Source organism: Sander lucioperca, chromosome 15 (genome assembly GCF_008315115.2).
Source record: "Sander lucioperca isolate FBNREF2018 chromosome 15, SLUC_FBN_1.2, whole genome shotgun sequence".
Classification (NCBI taxonomy): domain Eukaryota; kingdom Metazoa; phylum Chordata; class Actinopteri; order Perciformes; family Percidae; genus Sander; species Sander lucioperca.
This window is the reverse complement of record NC_050187.1, coordinates 10,712,718-10,737,132: the sequence shown is the minus strand read 5'-3', so window position 1 is coordinate 10,737,132 and position 24,415 is coordinate 10,712,718. Positions and strand designations below refer to the sequence as shown.

The 24,415-nt window shown below is 40.8% G+C and overlaps 1 protein-coding gene and 1 long non-coding RNA gene across 3 annotated transcripts in view; one reads left to right on the top strand and one right to left on the bottom strand.

Moving 5' to 3' along the window:
• The window catches only part of LOC116039332 (inositol polyphosphate-5-phosphatase A), a 188,407-nt gene that overhangs the window by 38,702 nt on the left and 125,290 nt on the right, over positions 1-24,415 (top strand). For both annotated transcript variants that reach the window (XM_031284068.2, XM_035991941.1), the window contains exon 2: positions 19,489-19,530. In XM_031284068.2, coding sequence (XP_031139928.1) covers positions 19,489-19,530 — 42 coding nt within the window. The remainder of the gene's footprint in view (positions 1-19,488; positions 19,531-24,415) is intronic.
• Positions 449-16,577, bottom strand: LOC118493177. Its single transcript, XR_004895152.1, has 3 exons — positions 16,568-16,577; positions 13,357-13,361; positions 449-557 (listed from the first exon to the last, which is right to left on the bottom strand). It is a non-coding gene; the product is annotated as an uncharacterized LOC118493177 (long non-coding RNA).

The window sequence follows — 24,415 nt, the reverse complement described above, 5'->3', positions numbered from 1 at the left end:
AGAAATCCATAGAAGCAAAGGTCAATATGGCAATAAACATTGTCTTTTAAGGCTGACATTTTAAATTATATCTTCAAAAAAGAACATTGACCTCAGGCCAAAGCTAATTTGCAAATGCTTTTTGGTCTGGAACCTCGACTTCCAAGCGGCGCTATCAATGGCACGGACCCCACGCAATTGGACAGACACAACTACAACCACTCAGAGCAGCGCAATGTGGCATACAAACATTCAGAGCAACGAAACAAGGTGAAAAAAAATCTGTTTCTGAAAACATTTTGGGCGAACAATATGCAGCACAGTAACGGAATCTTGATTGATATTTGATCAGAACCGTCTAGTTTGATCGGAGTTTCGTGAGCCTGGTGCGTTGCGCTGGGTGCAGCACGCCAGTATCGTTCGGTAACTAGGTTAGTAAGCATGCCGCTCCTCTGTCAGTTATCGTCTTTAATCCCAAGTGAGATAACCAGTTGTAATTGGCCCGTCCAGGGCCTGGTCGGCTGGAAACCTGTCTAAATGTGAGGGGGCGCCAGACGTATCTGCCGGAGCAAATGAAACTGAATGTGATGAGCTTGATAATACATCATAATGAGCTTGCAGATTTGTCTGCTTTTCAGGCTACTTAGGGCACTTAGCAGTTTAAAGGCTCTGACATTTGCTGTAGGCATCCATTTTGGCCGATTTGACTTGTTGAATCGGAAGGCGGGCATTCGGACTCAATGACCAATCTGATTGGTGGAGTGCTAGCCCTCGACTAGCGAATCAGTGCTTCTTCCACAAGAAGAAGCCCGAGAGCTGACAACGCCAGTATGTTCTTATTACTAGCCATCGTATTTTCTTCCGTTCAGCGAGTAATGACAACAAAACTCCTTCTTGACTACTATCAACACTCTCTGATGAAAACAATGACTGACGACCGCGTGCTCTGTGTTTACTAGGTCGACAATACAGATTAGCGCCGCCTGCTATGGAGACGTATTACGTCTCGCGCATGTGCAGAACGTACGCTCAAGTCGGCGTCGCTTCGGTGTGTCCCGAGACACTTTTTTGAGTGACGGGAGCTGACTGATCAGTCCGACTGCCTTTTCTGCCGACGGTCGGCCGTCGGGTTGGTGTGTCAGAGCCTTAACTCAGCTGTGATACGTGGGGTCAAAAGAACGCAGTTTACGTAAGGTGGGAATTATTGATCTTGCTTACAAAGGGACAACATGATTGACATATTCAGCCAGTAGAAATAGTAAATGTCAAAAATACATTGAAGGCCATCTTATTTCCCAGTTCTAACATCCCAATGTTTGCAGATATCTTTTATTATTATATATCAGAAAAAAATAGTAATCAAAAACAGTTCAAAAATAAAACTCTTTAAAGACCTCTATTTACACATGCAAAAAGGAGTAGGAAGAAGTGAAACTTAAATTTAATTAATTATTTTCTCAATATCTCTACGAATTATTTTTCTTGATTAATTGATGAATCAGAACTTTCACCTCTCAACTTCAGATCCCTCGTTTTGTTCGACCAACAGTAGAGATGGTCCGATACCATTTTTTGCTTCCCGATATCGATTCCAGTACCTGAACTTGCGTATCGGCCAATACCGAGTACTGATCTGATACCAGTGTGTCGTATATTTTATTATGTTTTAACAAGTGTATACTATCCCTGTATGGATGTGATATTATTTCTATCTTTGTTGGCAGCCTGGCTCAGGTTAAACTCTTTGTGAAACATAAACAAACACAAGCAATGAACGCCACAGAACTTTCTTTTATTCTGCAGTTTGACAGTCAGTTATTACGGAAAAAGAACATAAATAAACTACTTTAACGTAGATTTTCTTTAGGGCTTTATTACGTGGTATCGGATCGGTGCATAAACTCCAGTACTTCCCGATACCAGCGTTTTAGGCAGTATCGGAGGCAATACCGATACTGGTATCGGTATCGGAACATCTCTAACCAACAGTCCAAAACCCAAAAGATATTCAGTTTACAAATAAAACCGGCAAATCCACACATTGGAGAAGCTGCGGGGAGAGAATGGCTCACGTTTTATAATAAAATATGTATAATCAATAAATGAAAATGGCCGCCAATTGATTTTCTGTCAGTCACTTTTCTTCAGAGTGTTCATTCCTGTGGCTTCACTAGTATCTTCACAGAAGTGTGATTTGTGTGCCCCTAGTAGCACAGCTTTGTGGATTTTGAGACTGTTGGGAATTCCCTGCTCCTCGTCACGTGCTCTTTTTTTGGCTTAAACAATCTAAAACTGAAACTGTGAATGATCAGCAACACTAGTAGTATTTAGAAACACTTCATGGTGAGGCCTGCGGTCTTAATGCGAGTCACCTGATGAAGGCCACACTGGTGACCCGAATAAGGAAAGACCAAAGACAGAAATGTGTTGGTCTCATAATAAAGTTGTTGAGTTTTGACCCTTCAAGACTTTAGTACCTTACAAACCTCACCAACTGCTGAAATAACTCCTCAGAGTTGACATGTTTGCGTTCTTCACTTAGAAATAATATGAAGTAATGCCTCTGTAGTAGAATAACAAATGAGTCGAGCTGCAAAATAAGTTGATACATATTTCTCATGTGACTTTTTAGGAAATCCCCAAAGGTTCTTGGGAAAAGAACCGATAACGGCAACAAAGCTATTTCTGGAAAAACACAGGCAAGATTCTGTGCATCATAAATATCGCGCCGAAAGACTCTTTGTCGAGTTCCTCGACGATGTGACTTACTCTGCAGCATAGCTACTATCTCTGTCCCCTCTGTTGAATTACTCCAGCAGGACCAAAGTAAACACCAGGTTTTAACATTCAGCACTGCATTTGACACAGCTTTTAAATCTCAGATAGAATCCATTTTGAGCTCAAAATGATAAGGAGTCCTCCCAGTTTTCTCCGCGGCTGTCCTGCTGATCTATTAATGCACCGTAGAAAACCTTTGCTTAGCACATTCTCTCATTTTTCCAATAATGCATACTGCTTCCCTGCTCGAGTGAATAAGACGTCTTCTTACAGTGACAGTAACCAGGCCTGTACAGCGTTTTTATTAGATCTCTCGATCACTGATGCCACGTGGAACAGTGTTTGATTCTTCAGGAAAGTGTCTGGTGCTTGTAAAAGTTGAGCCTTTTTTTATTTTCATTCTGGAGAAGTTGCACTCGTTCAGACGTGGATGTTTTTTTTTTTTTTTACAACCACAGCCTGTCACTGTTAATGAGCTACTTCACTGGAAGCGTGAAAGAGCTGTGCTTTACTGCACTTCACCACATGAAGGACAAGATGCCAATCAGCTGATAGAGGTATAATATGTCATCTACAATTAAAATCACATTTGTCCAAAGGCAAATCTATTTGTTTTATTGAAAATATATACAGCACTTGAAAATATAAGTGCTGTATGAACTAATTTGGTCAGAGTTATTTGATCCTTTTTCTGTGGAGGATGTACGGGTCTTGAAATTTCAGTGACTTACAATTTCCAGTAGAGCCATTAACTCTGTCATATACATTTCGATGTCTCCTACATTGTTGTAAAAGACAGTTTTGCTGTTTAAAAAAAGAAAGAAAAGAAGATGTAATCTATAGAGGTGCAACGATGAATCAATTAATCGATTAGTTGTCAACTATTAAATTAATCGCCAACTATTTTGATAATCGATTAATCGTTTGAGTCATTTTTCTATTGAAAAAAAAAAATAAGATTTCTCTGATTCCAGCTTGTTAAATGTGAATATCTTCTAGTTTCTTCTCTCCTCTGTGACAGTAAACTGAATATCTTTGAGTTTTGGACAAAACAAGACATTTGAGGACGTCCTCTTAGGCTTTGGGAAACACTGATCCACATCATTTTTCACCATGTTTTGACATTTTTATAGATCAAACAACTAATCGATTAATTGAGAAAATAATCGACAGATTAATCTACTATGAAAATAATCGTTAGTTGCAGCCCTAGTAATCTACTTGGAGCTGCCACCATAACCTTTGCCTTGAATTCAGAATAAGCACCAAGATATCTAGCAATTTAACTATAGCAATACACAGCAGAATTCATTTCCATCTTATTTTTCGTTACTCTATCCTTGTTTCTCAGGATAAATTTGCAACATGAGGGCTAACCTTGCTCTATACCACCAGCTGGTCCTGGGTGGGCCCTCTTTGCACTGATTGCCGATATGAAACGCTTCTTATCTCCATAAGTAGTTAATTTTTGACTAGGTCTGTTATAGCCATACAGGAGGACACCCCGCCCAAGATGCAATGTATTGAGTTTGGAAATGATTGTTCTAGGTTATTCTCTGTGACCACCACATCAGAAACCGTTGGGTACTGTACTGTATAAGCCAGGGGGAGACCGACGAATAGTATCTGTCAGTCAGTTGTATCTTGATCACGTTCACTATGGCAGGTTTCCCTGTAGCCTTATTGAACGGTAGAGATTCATCAAGCAGCCTTCAGCTTTCTCACAGGCGGTAATGTGAACAAGCCTGCGTGTGGATCAAAAGGAGAACCAGCAGGCCTTCTCAGCATGGATAGCCTTGATCTTTGCTTGATTTGTGACTCATAATTAGCGTGTTGGGTCTGGGTGGCATCTCCAACACCAGACACTCCTTTCCTCTCTCAGTGGCGGTGTACAGGATCTCCCTGCTATTCTGTCACACAGAGATGCAGGACAGAAAAGGTGATTCATAGATTCCCTTGTGTTATTAAGAGCATTGTTGAAAGAACTTCTACATTTAGCTGTGACTGCTTTGTATCCAGAGGGCCTACATGTTAGCGGTGTACGATTCAGAAAATGTCACGATTCGATTCCGATTTTTAGGCTCACGATTCGATTCAATATCGATATTCGATTCAAAAACGATTCTCGATTAAAAAAAACAAAAAAACAATTCACAGTATGTAAATGTAGTTACTTTTCCCATGTGATTGCAGTAGACATACAAGTTAAAAGAAAAGAAACACAACAAATGAAATGTAGTTTGATATTACTTTATGTCTTCATTCATTCATTCTTTCTGTGAGGTTTCTCCAGAAAAACGCGATTACGCGATCGCATAATTCAATGCATAATCAGCCAAAGTCCGCATATTTATGCGGGGGCCGCATTTTTTTCAAATACGCCGTACTTTCCTCGCATAAATTGCCGATTTCCGTGCAAAATATGCGGGGCTTGCATGATTTCATAATCCCCGCATTTTCGTTTCAAAAAAGTCCCATATATCTTAGCAGAAAGTTGAAAAATGTTGCGTTTACGTCACACAAGAGCAGCCATTTTCCCCTGTTGCCATGGGAACGTTATGAAGTGACGTAATTACACGACGTGAACCTCATCGAAAAGCTGCAAACCCCACGATGAAGCCATGATGAAACCGCAGTTTTTGCAAGTTCCCACAATTTCATCGCATAAAATTGCATAAATATCCCGCATATTCCATCGCATTTTTTAAGAAAACGTGCCGCATAATCAAGGATTTTTGCCCGCAACAATCACAAAAAACCTCTGCATTTTTCTGGAAGGACTGATTGTTTGCGTCGACTAAACTACCTCCGCTGCACTCGTTCTTCTTCTCATTATGACAAGAGTGCCCAGGCGTCAGTGTGAATTCGACACAGCGCCATCTATGGGAATGGCGAGGTAATGTCATTTCAGGGCAGTAGTGTCAAAACGAAAGTAAAATAAAAATATGAATCGATTTTTGGAATTCTATGAATCGATTTTGAATCTGTAAGCTTGAATCTCGATTCAAATTGATTTTTTTGCACACCCCTACTACATGTATTTAATAAGGATGTAACGCAATTGCAATCTGTTGTGAAATACAAAACTCTAGATTGAACATGGTAAATTGAACAATGTAAAATGCATGGTGTCCAAAATCAACCAATGTGGTTCTGCAGTTTCTGAGCTGGGATGCTAGTTTCTGCTTCTGTCACTACACTCTGGTTTAAATGTATTAAAATAGTACTCCACTGATTTCATAACATTGTTGGACAGTAAACAGAAAGAAAAGGTCAAAATAGATGCAGCTCTTTTTTTATTCCATGCATTTGTAAGTTTATTTGGTTAGGACAATGCACATTAATCAACATTTCTGTAAATGCGCCAGTGTTAGCCAGTCGGCTAATTTTCAACTGTAGTCCTAATTACCTAGCACACATGTCTTTATGGTGGGAAGAAACTGGAGCACCCGGAGGAGAACATGCAAACTCCACACAGAAAGGCCCTGAACGACCTGGATTCGAACCCAGAACCTTCTTGCTGTGAGGCAGCAGTGCAAACCGCTGAGCCACCGTGCTGCCTTTCTTGTCAAAACCCGGTGCCTACATAACCTACGATGCACCTTGACCGCAGAACAGTTGCAATATCATACAATAACGATCGGTATGAAATTAATGCATTTCGCTGTCTTCGTACTTCTGTACTTCTTTATTGTCATTGTACACTGGCACAATGACAATAAAGTTGCATCTAATCTAATCTAATCTAATGCAGCATGAGGAATCATTAACAGGAATTTTGCACGCACTTGATTGCAGTTTTAGTTGCTTTGTAACTATGAAACAAAGTTAATGGTTTATACGTGTCAGATTTTGCTGTGTCATTTCAAAGGAACATAGTACAGTTTGGGTATTTAATTCTTTGCAAATTTGATAAGTTAAATATGGGTTTATTAAGCGTCGGTAATGCAATCAAACCCAGTCAATCAGTCACATTGAATTAGGACACTACCATATGTTTCGGATTCCTGTGTATGACTTATGTCACTAAAGAGGTATTTGAGTGCATTATAGTAGCTCTGTGCATCATGTTGTTGTAGGGAGATTGCGGCCTGTGTTGAGTAACACATGGCAGAGGTGTGAGTGGGAGAGCTCACTCTATTCAGATAGTAGCAAAGCTCTGTCAGTTGCTGGGCTCCCTTTGGGCTTAGTGTGTATTGCACAATGAATACACTTTTCAATACGGACTTCTAGGTGAAAAGAAACCAAGATCAATGTAAATGTCCTTGATTCTTTATCTGCCTTAGAATGCAAACTGTGTGGGGGCCTCGGGAGCTCACCTGGTTGAGCGTGCGCCCCATGTACCAAGGCTCAGTCCTTAACGCAGTGGCCCGGGTTCAATTCCAACCCCGCTTGCCGTCTCCCCCTCTCTCTACCCCCTTTCCTGTCTACAGCTGTCCTATCAATTAAAGGCAAAAAAAGCCCCAACAACTAATCTTAAAGTGCTCATATTATGCTTTTTGGCTTTTCCCCTTTCCTTTGTGTTATATATATTTTTTTGTGCATGTTATAGGTTTACAAAGTGAAAAAGCCCAAAGTCCACCCCAAAGGGACTTACCATCTCCAACAGAAAACAATGTTCACAAACTGCTCCAAACAGCTCTATTGTAGTCCAGCCTTTACTTCTGTGACGAACGCTCGTCACTTTGTAACACACGTTATAATGCTCGCCTAGCTGCTAGCGTGGCACGCCCTCATACTCTGCAACTGACTAGCTAGCAGTACTTACTGCGCATGTGCGACTCCCAACAAAGATAGTACAGAAGTGAGATGTCTCACTCTGTAGCTAAAACAGAGAGCTCAACACACAGGGTGAAAAGAGGAGCTGCAGCGATGTGCAGTACAACAAATATATGGTGTTTTTTGAAAATTAAACCACGTAAACCTACTCTGGTACAACCTCTGAATACAATTATGAACCTGAAAATGAGCATAATATGAGCACTTTAACAAAAAGAAAGAATGCAAACTGTGAATGAAGATGGAAGAATTTATCAGAAGACATTTTTGACATTTTGCCTGAACAAGCCTTAAGTCTGTACTGCGCTGCTGATGCACTGCAGTGTTTCCGTTACTGTACTGCGTCACCCTCATCAGATACTCTATATAGAAGGTGTGAGCGCCTTTTGAATGGTATTGTGTGTGCTGCAGTCTCATGCAGTGAGAATAAAAGGCTGTGGTTGCTCTGAGTGCTGTCATTTCCTGTTTTCTGAGGCCACTTAATCTACACAAATCCCAGCTGATTGTACCGCTACTTCACTCTAAAAGGGGTAGGGTTGCGTACATTACTATGAATTCCATGTTATCCTTTGTTCTTTATTCCACTGCTGCATTTCCCCTGCAGCTACCATTCTCTTCATGCGGAGTATATACTCTTTTCTGTCAGCTTTCTCTCTTTTTTTTCTTCTTAACCCATGTAAAGCACTACAATGTCAATATGGATTTTTTTAATTTTTTTTTTTACATAGTAGTAGTTTACATGCATATGTACCCACAACAAGTTTCAAGTAAAGCAACAGTGTCCACTCTCAGAACTTTACACTCGGAACTCATCCTGGGATGCACAGGCACTAGAGAGCGAGCAAACACACACACACACACACACACACACACACACACACACACACACACACACACACACACACACACACACACACACACACACACACACACACACACACACACACACACACACACACACACACACACACACACGAAAATAAGCAGTTGAACATGAAAGAAAAACTAAACCGAAGCTTAAACAGACGTTATATGGGCCTCAGTTGGGGAATACTTTCTAGATAAAAAAATAACATGAGATAAAACTTGTAACCACACTGAGGTAGCGGTCACTGTCAGATTTCATTTGCTGCTAAATGCTGAAAAGTGAAGTTACTCATCTAGGGTTTCCTCTATTAAAGTTAAGTAGCGGGAGAGGAAAACATCAGATCTGCGTGGACCGATGAACAGACCGCAAAATTGTTACATGAAACAAAAAGAAATGCAAAAATAAACATTTTCTATTGCATTTCTCCCACCCTTTTTTTTTTTCTTCTTTCATTTGATGTTTGACTGGTGCTAGATAAGGGGCGAGAAATGGGCCACGGGGGGGGGGGGGGTTTTCAGGCGCTATTACATGATCCGACAGACACTTTGTTTGAAGCACACCTTCACTCTTCTCCACAGCTCCGTACGTTATCCTCTAGAAAGATGAAGACGTCTCCCAGGAGCCATCCTAGGTCTAATTCAGTGTTTTCTCAGAGTGGGCCTGCTCTAATTAATCCCATAATGAGCTTCTTTGATGTGGAGTTACATAAAACACTGAGGGGACACATCTCCGTGTCATCAAGCCTCCGCCGAATAACTGTGAAGGAGAGTACTTAGAAAAAGTGACATCGGCGACAACCTGTTGGAAGGACACGGGGCCAGCCAATTGTACCCTCCCAAACACACACACACACACACACAGACACACACACACACACACACACACACACACACACACACACACACACACACACACACACACCACACACCACACACCCCCGGTGATTCTTCCGCTGCTCTCCTCTCAGATCCCCTCCCTCAGTCAATGGCCTCCATCTAGGCAGGGTATTTTTAGTCCGCCGCCTGCTCCCCTTAAAGCCAATAACCTCCTTTCTAACGGTCTGTCAACACGCACACCAGAGCTGGGCGATATCAAGAAAATCAAACATCACGATATTTCTGACCAAAAACGCTGATGGTCGATATTGCCGCGATTATTGCAGGGTTGACTTTTGGTGCTGTCACAAACCAATGACATTTTAGATAAATAATCATCAATAATGTGGATCAAATGACTAAGCAGGTAGAGGCAAATAACAGAACAGCTAGAACAGTCTGGTAAGTTCAGAAAATGACATCACTACTGTAATGCAGCCTTTAAAACCAGAAAAAGACTTGCCTCATATCACGATTTTACGATATCCAAAATTGAAGATGATATCTGGTCTAATAAATCGATGTCGATATAAAATCGATATGTTGCCCAGCCCTAACACACACCCACACACAGACACAATGCATAAGGTGGTCCTCTGATGCATGCCCACTTCCACTGCTGTCTTTACCATCTTTATCTAGATTAGTGTTTGGGATCTAGGAGTTTTTTGTCATTGTTAATTAATGTGCTTTGTTTGTGTTGGATGCAAGGAAATAAAATCCTGTTATTAAAGTGCTCATATTATGCTTTATGGCTTTTTCCCTTTCCTTTATTGTGTTATATATCTTTTTTTGTGCACGTTATAGGTTTACTAAGTGAAAAAGCCCAAAGTCCACCCCAAAGGGACTTACCATCTCCAACAGAAAACACTGTTCACAAACTGCTCCAAACAGCTCTATTGTAGTCCAGCCTTTACTTCAGAGACAAACGTTCATCACTTTGTAACACACATTATAATGCTCACCTAGCTGCTAGCATGGCACACCCTCATACTCTGCTTCTGACTGGCTAGTAGTCTTTACCTAGCTACTGCGCATGTGTGACTCCCAACAAAGATGGAACAGAAGTGAGATGCCTCACTCTGTAGCTAAAACAGAGAGCTCAACACACAGGGTGAAAAGAGGAGCTGCAGCGATGTGCAGTACAACAAAAATATGGTGTTTTCTGAAAATTAAACCATGTAAACCTATTCAGATATAACCTCTAAATACAATTATGAACCTGAAAATGAGCATAATATGAGCACTTTAAGAGATGATGACTATGTTCAGTTGAGCTTGGAACAATATCAAAGCATTGAAGAGGTTCTCTTTGTTTTTGTGAGCTGTGGTTGTTTGTGGAAGCCTTCCTACTATGAAAAGGCCATCACTGATTTATTCTCTCACTTTGCATGGCAAATAAGGTGGTCATGATTCGGAAAAGGGATCCATCTCTTCTTATCATTCCTAGCTATCATAGTTTGTCTACTCAAATTAGACACGACTACGGTTTTTAATTCAGTTCTCTGAAAAGCCAAAAAGTCACAAGCATAGACTGTAAAAAATAATGGGCTTTGCATCCGTGACGTCACCCATTGGTAATAGTGGACTAATGTTTTGAGGCCAGGAGTTTGGCATTTGGCTGTCGGCATCTTGGTTTTTTGGAGCCAGAAGTGACCATGTTTGGACAAGAGAGTGGAGCTGGGGAGGTTAGTGGCTAAGCCAGTGTAGTATATGGTTTCAATGGAGCTGCGGTAAGCTAAACGCTAAAGAGGGAAACTTGCCGATTTTCAACCGGCTGACGAGGGTCGTCCAGCGACGGTTTGCCGGCAGGATGGGGACCTCCACGCACCGTTCATCTGCACCGATGGCAGTACTTGAGCTGCAACTATGAAATATTTTCATTGTCGATTAATCTGTCAATTAATTTCTCTTAATGGATTAGTTGTCAGAATGTCAGAAAAAGGTGAGAAAATGTCAGTCACATCAGTGTTTCCCAAAAGCCCAAGATGACATCCACAAATGTCTTGTTTTGTCCACAACTCAAAAATATTCTGTTTACTGTCTCAGAGGAGTGAAAAAACTCAGAAATATTCACATTTAAGAAGCTGGAATCAGAGAATTGTTATGTAGGATTCATGTAGTTGTTGACAACTAATCATTTAATTTGATGACTTTTTGCTGCTCTAGGCAGTAGGAAGATTTGAAAGTAGCGTTTGAGACCATAAACATGAATGAAAATGTGTACTGAAGCAATAAATGAAGTAAAAAGTAGGGTATTGTAATTTCCCCATAGACTTGCATACAATCGGACTTCTATCCAGAACCAGTGGAGTCGCCTGGATAGAATACAGATTTAAGGCACTTTTTAAAGCAGCATTGGCTTCATTTTTCTGGCCCGGAAGTTTCCGCTTTTAGATAATTTGGGAGGTGAGACGGGCTGCTTCAAACCAAACAAGAAGACAAGTTGAATGGCCAGAGGGTGATTGCACTGCAAATGTGTGTTTGGTTACTTCTGAGCCACCCATACCAAAAATTATATGAGCTATAATGAGTGTATTTATATGAACAAATTATGGGCGGCTCCTTTAATCCAAACAGATCTACAATATTCATTAGACTGTACACACACATGCTTGAATTTTTTCCTCCTCATTGCTGTGTTTTGTGTAGCAATGAGAAATCAGAAATGCTCTTCATCAGCCCACATCATTCAGACAGTGTCAGCCACTCCAGATGAAAGCGTCAACCTTGTGCTATTGATGCTTATTACTGTACACGTGAAGGAACTCTAACACATGGGCAAAAAGGTTGCTTTATTTTCAGTCGTGTTTTTAATTTGCTTTAGATCGAAGTTCGCTTCTTTGTATGTCAGAGACAGAGATGTAAAAAGACAACCACATTAGAGCCGTACTGTGCTGTACCTTGGTTTATAAGTCGTACCTCAAATGTGGCTTTTTTTTTTTTTTTTTTTCCTGTGGTAGACGTGTGTGCGTCTGGTATTAGTGCCAGGTGTAACCAAGCAACCGTTGCTTTTTTAAGACTCCTCATCTCCACTCTCTCCTTTTCATTTATAGAGGTTGCATGCTGCAGAGCAAAGATTTTTTTTTTTTTAACCATATTTCTCTTACCCCATGTCGGTCTGCTCGGAGAAAGTGAGAGCTGGGCACGCTTGCTGGGAATCGGATGAAAAGCATAATTGCTAAGAAGCAAAATAACAGCCAGCTGAGACGGGAGGACGGACAAACTTCTAGAGAACAGCTAGGGGTGGGAAAAAAACTTGATTTACCTAGTATCGTGATTTAGTTTTTTGCGATGATTTTTAAAATCGATTCTCCTCCCCGGAATCGGAATTGTGTATCGTTTTTTTTTTTTTTTTTTTTTAACCAATGACTCACCTAAATATTTCTGTTCATACGGTATCGCCGCCAACTACATCATATCTGTTTCCAGCAAAGAAAAGAGCGAAAGCAGAAAATGCAGAAAATCAATGATATGTACATCTTTATAAATGAAATAAATGTCAGACTGACTGACTGACATATGATGTGCATTCTTTTTTTTTAGAAAACAATTAGTTTTTAGAAATGTCTCATTAAATATTGTCTCTAGAAGTTTATTATTCAACTTTTGTTTTTGTTAACGAAGGAAAAGAAAATCGCAACACTCAATCCTATTGAATCGCAATACTTCTAGAATCGCAATAAATGACAATCGCAATACAAAACAAATCTGTACCCATGTATCTTGAAAGAATCGAATCGGGACGAAAGCATATGGTCCCAGCCCTGAGAACAGCACTACCTTATGAAAATATTTCAGTTGAAATGAAGGCCAAGAGGAAACGGCGTGAGGAATTCTTGGAGTATAAGGAGATAGTGGAGAAGGGAAAACGCCCATGTTGTGTCCATGTGTTCCCAGCAGATCGCCACAGGGGTCTTTAACGGGACGGGCCTGGATGTAATTACCCTACCAGCCGCAGTTTAAACGGCCTGCTGTGATACCAAGATGGGATGAGGAATGCTGCCACTCTATTAGCCAAAGAATGCCTCACTGAAGGCCCATTAGAGGAAGACCAGTTGGTGCACTTCAGGTCACAACCTCTGAGACTCTGTGGCAGCCTTAAGGTTGTGACATCAACTCGTAGAACTTCATGTTACGGTTTAGTCCCCCTTTCTCAGTGGACAAAAAAACCACTAACATCTGGATTTAGTTATTTTAGTGGCAAAGGTTACAATTAGCATTCACTGCCGGGACAAATGACTGCAGTAGTCACAGGTATTTCTCGGCTCCGTCTCCGAGTGGTGAAAACATGACACCCGGCTCGACACGCTAATTTTGGCCCCTTTTTGACGGTGCTATGACGCACGTCAGCCACAAATTTAGTCTGTCTGCCCCGCATTCATACAAAGTTCCAAATTAGTCGGCACCTTGTTTGACGGAGAGACTGAATAAGTAACAGATATAAAAAAAATAGGTAACCACCGTGATGTGTCACTGGCCTCCCTACTGCTTTCCACTGTTTACTAACCCGGTTTTCTGGCACCTTCTTTACGTAGAACGTGACACACTAGAAAAAGAAAACCGAAAGGCATACTCATCTACTGGCAATTGGAAAGGAGTTTATCACCTACTTTAAGCAGGTTTTCCCATTGGGTGTGAAAACGGTATATTATGCCATATTTAAAGCAAGAAATTGGTCACTGCTGTACACTTTGCATTAAATTGTCAGCATTTAGAGTACTGACTACATGAGGATGTCATTCCCACTAGTATAACGGTTACAACTTGCGAGAATAATCTGAGGTAACTTCTCAAAACGTTTGCACACAAATTGTATCACATCACCTGTTGACATAGAGGCCACCACACTTTACACTGGAATTTAATTTTAGCAAATAGGGGCAATTTACAGTCCTAATTAGAGAAAATAGCATGTTGTTTCCTGTTGCAGCCTCACTTTTGTGGTTTAGGTTAGAGTCATACCCATCACACACAATTTTTTTTTTTCTCACACGTCTGGGGGTGTTAGTCATACAGATACTTTTTGCTGAAACTTGTTGTCCGCTCCAGACAGACACACACACACACACACACACAAACACCACTGTCAGTACATTTCAATGGACTATTTATGATGTAGAAACTAATTCCAATAAAAATTGTTCACAGCAAAATCTATTACTTCGACTTCACTGGACAGAATGCATTTCATATGTTGAAATCACATAACCTCAGCACATTGCTTGACACTATTAGGGGTAAGCAGGGTGCGATTTGTGAAACAAGCAGGGAAATGTTTTTTGATCATGCACAACAAAACAAAACATGCAAGAATGAAATCCCCCTTCCAATACCATGGATAGTGCCACTCGGCAAGGCATGCCAAAACACTTCCTTATGAACTTCAATATTCAATGGAAAATAATCTCAAAATGAAATTGCTCAACATAAAATACAGTTCTTTCACGACAGGGAGCGGAGTTCCCTTCCCGTCTGAAAAAAAAAAAAAAAAATACTTTGACCCAGGAAACAAGTGTTCGTTCCTCGGGAGTGTTTTAATCCAAACCATGATCTTTTTCCTAAACTTAACCAGTCGTTTTGGTGCCAAAACTAACTGTCGACGCTGCATGACGCTCACTTTTTCTGGCTAAACTCCACTACCACGGCCCCTGAAAGGACCGCCATCTGGCGGTGCCTGTAGCCGGCCCGCAGTTATTGGCGGTTAAACACATCTACCAACTGCAGCTGATACGACGGAGCTCTGTAGCGGCTAAACACATCTACCAACTGCCGATTGGATTTTATAGTTCTATCGCACTGTTCACATTACAGAGCTTTAGTTAGCTTTAGCTTAGTTTTAAATACTTCTATTTTAGGTACACAGTATTTGGTCTATTGATCACTTTGAGGGTGGGATACATTTTGTATATGGATAAAAATAATTCAGCAGAGGCAGGGATATGTAGACCAGAAAGGGGGAAATCCCAAGCATCCCCCCCCCCAGCAAATCACACCCTGGGGGTAAGTGAAAACATATTTGGATGAACAGACCCAAAAAATACATGTACGTGTATCTACTCAAAAATATTGCCTAGTAAAATTCTACTCTGTGCGATGCCACATGTTGGCAAGCATGCCCAGCTACAGTGCTTTGCATGGTATTTGTTAAATTCAAAGTTTGGGCATTTGCAATCAGCAAATATCTTGTCACAACATAGTCATACCTACACTCAGCACCCAAAGATTAAAAAAAGAAATGAGCTGTAAGAAAGTTGTTTCATTGTCTGATCAAACTAAAAATGTAGAGATGTGGGTCATATTGAAAGTCCCATTTCTCTACATAATGTTAAGGTAATTCATACATAGCAATGATAAACAAATTTGACGCTTACTCTTTTCCACAAAAATCCCAAGCAGAGTCTCCGAGTTCCCCACGCTGTCTCAAAAGTAGGCCATCGAAAACAGACGCATGGGCAGAAGAAGAGAGAGGAGGTGGAGAGAGCTAAGCGAGTGAAAGTGCCAGCGGAGGATGAGGAGGTGTACGTGGAGGAAGAGGCTGGGGAGGCTTTGGGTTTATTTTTACCTTTCTGCCAGCATAGCCCCACTTTCTAATTAACTGCAAATTAACTTATGATGAGCTGAGGGTGGGTGGCAAAGCGCCGCGGCTACGGATATAGACTCGGGTCACGTTCCCTTTCCTTCCGCTATTAGACTTTCTCTCTGGGGCCCGGGCCTCCGAGGGCCCGCCGGTCCTTCTCTGAGCCACCATGGCAGGGTCAACATCTGTTCCGCAGAACCATCGCATCCGAGATGGGTCTAAATCTGAGCACTCTAGAAAGCTCTGGAGGCATTTCAACACGGGCAAGCTGCTGACGCTGTTCTCTTTTCCACTCTCTGCTCCACGTGGAGTCGATCTAGGACACATATTCCCCCAGATGAGATACTTAAAGGCTTGTTTGTAAATCTGCCAACAGTATGGTGTTATTGCCTCATTTTCATGGTCATCCCTACCGTCAAATTGGCATCTGCTGCGTTGTTTCATGCTAAATCCACTTACGCACTTGAAAGGAGATTTTCGAGAGATTAAATTTGTTCGCCCTCGCACCCCGTGAGTGTCTGTGTGATGTGAGTGTGATACATAGGAAACCTTTGAAATTGAGAGCGCAGCTAACAGTGGTCCTGGGAGAGAGACAACCAATGGAAAGAGCTAAAAATATCTGCATGATTCGTCAAGGGTTATTATTTTACTGGATGGAACTGTCACTGGGATCCCACACTTCAGAGGATAAAGTACACAGAAACATACTTTAAATGTGGTTTTGGTGCACCATTTGCCAATAAGCCATTGACTCAAACGCGCACTGCATACAACTCCGAAAGGCACACACCCAACTGTTAAAAACAGCAAATTGCACCTATCCGTCTGACCTGTCAATGTATACTTCTGACTGTCTGTGGCCCTATAGTACCAGGATGGTCAGGTGGTAGCTCTGGTTTAAGTCTTTCTGTTCCTCTGTCTCGGTCTCGCTCTCTTTTTCTCTTCCTCCATCCATGCGACTAATGACAAGGTCCAGTGCTTATGTCCTTATATAGACCTATGCTCTGGCTGATCTGGCTGAGTCTGGGACGATGGTGCGCGTGTGCGCGTGCACACACACACACACACACACACACACACACACACACACACACACACACACACACACACACACACACACACACACACACACACACACACACACACACACACACACGGTAAATCTTCAGACATTTAGGTGCCCCTGGAAATGTCAATGTATATCAGGCATAATATTCTTAATTAATCTGTGTAGAGTGCAGATCTGTCTATTTTAACTCCTGTATTCTACACATCACATGGAAGGCCAATATGAAATGGGCGGGACGACTGATCGGACCCAGTTGGATCTGGTCTGTTCCAGTCTGGGTCAGTTGGTGTTGACATTTGGCAGATAAAATGATATACATGTAGCGAATGATATGTTAAAGTTCTAATCTTACCGTCTTTTGTCTTTCTCGTGAATATTTTTGAAACCAGCGACAAATGAAAAGTAACTTGTGTGTTGCCTGAGGGACACAAGCCGGTAAATAAACATCATAACCCGAAGTTCTTCTTTTTACAAAGTTCACACACCTCTGGTTTCCTCTGTAGGCTATACAGTCCACGTTGTCCACGCCCATCTTAGGCTTTGGGAAACACTGATCCACATTTTATAACCGATAACCGATTGCTAACTCTCATTAAGGGCTCCTGCACACTACCTGCGTGGCGTGAGCGTGGCGTTTCTGTTGCGTGTCAGTTGTGTGGCGTTTGCTATGTCTTTGCACACCAGAAATGTGTCTGCTGCTGCTAGCCTTGTCTGTATACACGTGTATGTTTCCCATTGATAAATATATACTGATTTGATTACAGCAAAGACAACGTCGGCAGTATTGACGGCAAAATAGGCTACAGAATATTTCGTTCTGTATTGACAGATGCAATATTTGAAAATCGCTAATTATTTATTATTATTTATCTGCATTTATGTCAAAACCTAGAGACTTTCAAACATCAAAATGTCATTTATTAAATGTATTTATGGAAGGGGACAGCGTCCGTGTCAGTATTTGTGATAAAATGACATATAAACAGCTTTTCCTATTCTATTTTGCCTAGAAACGCTTCCAACACGCTTGCGTGTCGCGCCAAAAATAGGCGTCGGTCCTATTTCTAGCATGCATGCGTTTTTTGTCGTGTTTTTGGCGCGGCTTGAGGCGCGCCTGAGACGTGCGTGTCACGCAGGCAGTGTGCAAGCTCTAACCTGTTAACATGGTAGCTGAAATAAAAACGGACACGCCACGCAGCTGACACACTCACGCCACGCAGCCAGTGTGCAGGAGCCCTAACCGATCATTAACCATTAACCGACAAGCAGGCAACAGAGTCCCAGTTCACCCTTCCAGGATGCTCAGACATACTTTCTGCGCGGACAACTGCAGACTTGTTCCCCCTGTGTGTAGCCACGATGTTGCGTGCATTGTCGTGGACACATGCAGCCACTGTCCTGGGACTGGGACTGGGACTGTCCTGCTTCCGCGTCTGGTAAATGTCCGCAGCTGTCCGCGGAGCGTATGTTCGAGCACTTTTTTTTTTAAATAACTTTAATAACTCAAATCAATAATATTATTTTTAACTGATTAATTATATTAATCGGTCAACAATTATCATGTCAACGGTTCATCATCAACAAACTACAGTAGGACATTTTGAGAGACACTGGTATGCAATTAATTTTGGACACCTAGGTACGTAGATATATTAACAGTTATGCTTCATATCATTTTTATCTGAAGAGGTGATTGTGATCCTAACTACTCTCACGCTTAGGTCTTATTTAAAGTAAAACCTGTTAATCTGCAAGTTTATAATGTGTGTGCCTCGAGATCGACTCAAATTTCAGAGTGTAAGTAAGTGATATTTAATAATTTAGATTGTTTTGTCAAATAAATGAAATGTTTTGATGAGGTATTTGGTGTGCTTTGTGCCCTGATGCCATCCTAGGATACTGTACCTACTTCTGTAATACATTAGGGCTTTGTTACAGATACCCACAGAGCCTGCAGATCCCTGGTGTATTCTTATTATAGACTACGTAGTTCTGTTAGGACAAACTCTTCAACACACACACACACACACACACACACACACACACACACACACACACACACACACACACACACACACACACACACACGCAGAGCTGTTCATCAGACCTAGTTATCGACATAGGGAGATCTCTCCTTAAATGGTAGACTACCCAGGGACGTGCCTCTGTTTCCACTGCACAAACCAAATGGAGTCCAGGTCTGGGAATAGCCTTTTAAAGCACACAGAGAGAGAGAAGATGTCAGTAGATGCATAAACAACAGCATATGCTTGTACATGTATTAGATATCTGTACTGTACATACACACCAATGTGTTTGTTAATCAAGAGAAATCGTACATGTTTTGTCTGAGAAAATGTGTCAGGTTAGAGCATCAGTGTTGGGTTTATCAAGACGGTATCTAGATGTCAGTTTGGTATGTTTTTACCTGATTGGCAAATTAGGTGATCCCGCGCAGCCCATCTGGCATTTAGGTTCAAACACACACTTGGATCTTATGATGTTGCCGGCAAATCCTCTTAATAATGTCACTAACATCTCGCCTGTCTTCTCTTTCCAGCCTGACAATCTACAGAAAACATGGCTGAGGGAGTTTTACCAGGTAAGTGATACAGTGCACAGCCTCAAATATGTAATGACTGTAGTCCAGCAAGTAACATATTACTGCTTGGGCTCTTTCCACTGATTCCCTGGCACCTCGCCTGCTGATCTCATGATACTCCACATGGCCAGTTCACTGCTACTGTCCAACATGATGAGTTCATCTGATCATAAACAGTAGCACATACTGTAGACCCCTAGAGTCTTTAAAGCTGTGTCCTGCAGCGCTGTAACTGTACAGTAAGGCTTTATGATTTGACCAAAGAGAGTGACGTCTTAGCTTCTGTCTACAGATATGTATCAGAACGTGTGTTTAGTATTCTATAAATGGTTGTTATCGCTAATGAGATGCCATTAATACATTGAACAATTATTGTTTAAATTGAATACGACAGATTGTAATTAATAGGGCATCGAAATATTATTTTAAAACATTTTTTTTGTTTTCTGAACACACACACATTGAGAAGATAAGAGCCACCGGTCCTTATATTCAATCCAGACTTAAAGCACACTTTTTTTTTTTATGTACAATGTTACACTACAGCTTTTTACCATTGCAAAATGTCATCAGAATTGTAACCTACGTATTTCCACATCATCCTTTCCTGATTCGCTACATTAGTAGTACAGTGCACGTACGTTTCTATAGCTGTTGTCACGGGACTGTGATCTTTTTCAGTTGAAGCTCTGTAGATTAAGCCTGTGCTTCCTACAGTTACTAACATCCTTTTTCTTCGCAAAGAGAAAATCTAAATCTAGTTGTAACCTGTGATGCGCTTGCTTTTCGATCAAGTACTTCAATGTCATTTTTAACAAAATGAATGCTTTTTTTGAACTGATCTTATTTGGGAGTCTTTTAAAAAAAAAAAAAACTAGCAGACCAATCTTGTGTTCAGCCGCTGGATCTTATTCACCTTATTTTCACCCCTCTGAATGTATTTTTTTTTTTTTTCAGAGAGCAACAGCTCGAGCTCAGTCATGTTTCATATCTTACCTTTTCATCTACATAGGAACCCTTGACTAACCACAACTCTTTCCACTGGGGTAAGGGAAGTGAGGCCGCTAGAACATCTGAAAGTGAGAGACAGACAGAAGAGAGATGGAGCAAAGACAGATCATTTTTCGTGGTTGTTAAAAGTTAATTTCAGTATACAAATACATTCTGCAAGATGTTTTTATTAAAGTGCCACTATCAGAGGGCTTATTTATGCAGATTGGAGCCGTTGAAATAAAAGCAAAACAGCGTTTGGGGGGGATGGGCAAGTAATGTAATCACACTCATGAATGTGTGTACATTCAAAATTCACAATAATGTGAATGCAATTTTTTGGTTCCGACACTGACTACACAGTCTTACCCCCCCCAACCCCCGGACTTTCTTCTACCCACCTACGGTGCAATATTTAATATTTAATACTTTTGATAATATTGATAATACTGTGCAATTTCATTACTGTGCAATATCTGTATACTGTGCAATATCATTACTCCACACTGCATATTACACTGTATATAAAACCATTTTTAAAAAAACATTTTTTATATACATCGTCTCAGAACTGTGCAAACTTTGCACTACTTATTTTATTCCATGTTGTTACATTTCTTTTACGTACATGTTGGCACTGGAAAAAGGAGTTGCTTTTAATCTAGTTGTACATGTGTATAGTGACAATAAAAGGCATTCTATTCTAGTACTGCAGACTGAAATAGCCTTTTGACTAAATGTGACAGTCTGGATATTTGCCACCACAACTGGACCCATTAAGGAAAGACAGCTAATGCTATCTAGCTTTTTTTTTTCCTCTTTTTGAAAGTGCTGTAAAATCCTAACCGTAATGACAACAAAACGTACATTTGGTGCAGCTAAAAAGTAATTCATCTGAGTTTTACGGAAATGTAAAGCACAGTGCTTGTGAACTTCCCTATTCAGTTAAATATGTAAGTTTTATCTGCAAAGAATTACGGAATTCTTTAACATTAACATTTGTTTTTGGCCCGTGGCCTTCCATCCAAATACATTTTGGGCACCTTTGTTGACAAGGCTGGCCCCCAAAATGTCAGTAAGCAAATGTATCCTCTTTGGAAAATTCCAAAAAAGAATCTGCTTAAAAGCAGCAGCATTATTAAATATTATATTTCCTTCAGAAAAGTGAGAAGAACTCAAATGTCAGTCCATCAATGTCACTTCACTAGTCAAAGTCACATGTGGCAGCAGTTGATAAATGAACAGACAGAATGACACAAAAGGAAAGTCGAATAGAAACTCTGAAAGAAGATAGATGAAATGAAAGACACCCAAGGAGAAACAGTGATGTAGAAAGAGAAGAAGACGCACCGAATGAAATTAGCTGCACCTCCAAATAAATCAGTGAGGACGGCCGGAATTGAGCCATTCTTTTGCAATACTCAACACTGCTGTCATGTTAAATAGCCCAGTATTGATTTGTGTTTCAGTGATCGTAGTGTGCCAGTGCCAACCAAGAGGCGTTAGAGCCAGGAATGTCTGTAGCCTGTTGATGTATCGCCAATGCATGGCTATACAGCAAGACAGGCCCAACAGGAGGAGGGTCCTACCTGGGTGGAGTCCAGATGCACACAGCGTAGTCGACTACACCAAGATGTAGTGATAAGTGAGAGAAAAGGGTTTAGTAATACATTGTGCAATGTGAAGAGAGCCATGTAAGGTTAAGAAGGCACATTTTAACTCTAAAACAGCAGTAATAACTAACGGTGTAGTAGGGCTGCACAATAGATCGTTTTCTTTTAATCGTCATCGCGATATCAACTTGCGCAATAAACACATCGCGAAAGGCTGCGACATATCGCGAAAGACACTGAGATATTTTTTTTTGTGTGAAATATCAGTAGAAAACTGCACTTGTAACGGTCATTCTTTATATTCAAGTCAATGTTCAACTTGTTCAATAAGAGAATGTTGGAAATGATTTCCTTTCATTTGTTTTAAAGTCCACAACCAAGTTGTTGTATTTTAGCAGAATACTGAAAGCAGCAGAAAGGCAGAACTGAGTACACTTTAATATTTGTTTATTTATCGCAAGTAATATCGTTATCACGATATTCAACGATGTTATCACATATTGCATATTTTCCTTATATCGTGCAGCCCTACTCTGTAGTTAGGACTACTGAAGGAAAAGTGCTCAGTGAAAAGAAAAGTAAGAAAGAAAATAAAAAGTCCAATAACATTTCTGAGGGCATAGTTACTATACTATATATTATACAGTGCCAGTGAGGTAAGGATACATTATATGTTCATGAAATTATTTAGAAAACTCATGGAGAGGCACACAGTGCTTCACTTTGACAGCCATGGTTTTCTATTCCAGGATGTTGCATTATCTGGTTTATCGACACTTCATTCATAATGTAGTAGTTCTTTTGGGGAAATGTGTTTCTGTGGGCATGAGTCAAACACACCCTTTGTTTCAAGTGTTCCTAATAGCTCGATGGTGTTCAAGCCCCTAATGTCTCCTTCCAGGCAGCGCTGCGACCGTTGACTTCAAGGCACCTAACCCTAACCATAACCATAACCCTAACCTTAACCTTAACCTTAGCCATAACCATAACCCTAACCATAACCATAACCCTAACCTTAACCTTAACCTTAACCATAACCATAACATAACCCTAACCCTAACCTTAACCTTAACCTTAACCATAACCATAACCATAACATAACCATAACCATAACATAACCATAACCATAACATAACCATAACCATAACCATTGCCTAATCCTAGTGCAACATCCTAGAGATGTTGGGGGCCTAAAACACAGATAAACTTCCTAAAATAAATGCTGGAGCTCTTCAATGCAGAGAAGTGAAAAATGTTTTTTAGTATGCTCAATGTGTGTACAAATGCAGGCAAACTTGGTACTTTTCTTTTTACTTTTTAATTTTACATGAGAAGTAGCTGCCTGTACAAGCTTTTTTTGTCTTTCTGTTGGCTCTTAAAGCATAACCCTCGCCAAAATGCAACCTAGGGTCTTTTTGTGAACGTACCCGAGTCAAACTTTCATTTATAAGCATATTTAGGATGGAAGCGGCACTTTTAAGATTGACCGTATTCTCGTTTTTATCGGTCAAATGGCCTTTTGAATGGGAGTCCTAGGGGGACTTTTATGCTAGCCTCAAAATAGCTATCACTAAGAAGGCTCGACACAACATGAAACTTTGCTCCAAGTATCACCAGGGGCTCTACACATGAACGCAAGCATTGAGAACATTGTTTGTGTACCCAGAGTTTACTAAAAAGAAAGGTTTTCAACAACTCACCGTAGCTCTTGTTGTTTCCGGCCGCTACCACCTTGGCAGTCAAGACGAGTCGATATGAAAACAAGTAGCCACAGATTTAGTATATCCCTTGTGCACCGGTGTAGTTCATGTGTAGAGCCACTGGTGATACTTGGAGCAAAGTTTCACGTTGTGTCGAGCCTTCTTAGTGTTTTAAAAATAGCTATTTTGAGGCTAGCATAAAAGTGCCCCTAGGACTCCCATTCAAATGGCCATTTGACCGAAAAACAAAAATACGGTAAATCTTAAAAGTGGCGCTTCCGTCCTAAATATGCTTTTAAAGGAAAGTTTGACTCGGGTACATTCACAAAAAGACCCTAGGTTGCATTTTGGCGAGAGTTACGCTTTAATGCCTGCATTTGTGCACATATTATGCATACAAAAATAAATATATATTCACTTTTTTTTCACATGAGATGATTCTTCCGCTGTTTCTGTGTGGACAGAGTGACAGTGGTTGGGGACTAGCTGGAAAAGGTGGTTAGTTCAGAGCAGTATGTGAACCAAGTAGTTAAGCAACACCTCAAACAAACTGTGAAACAAAACTACCAGGAAGCACTGATC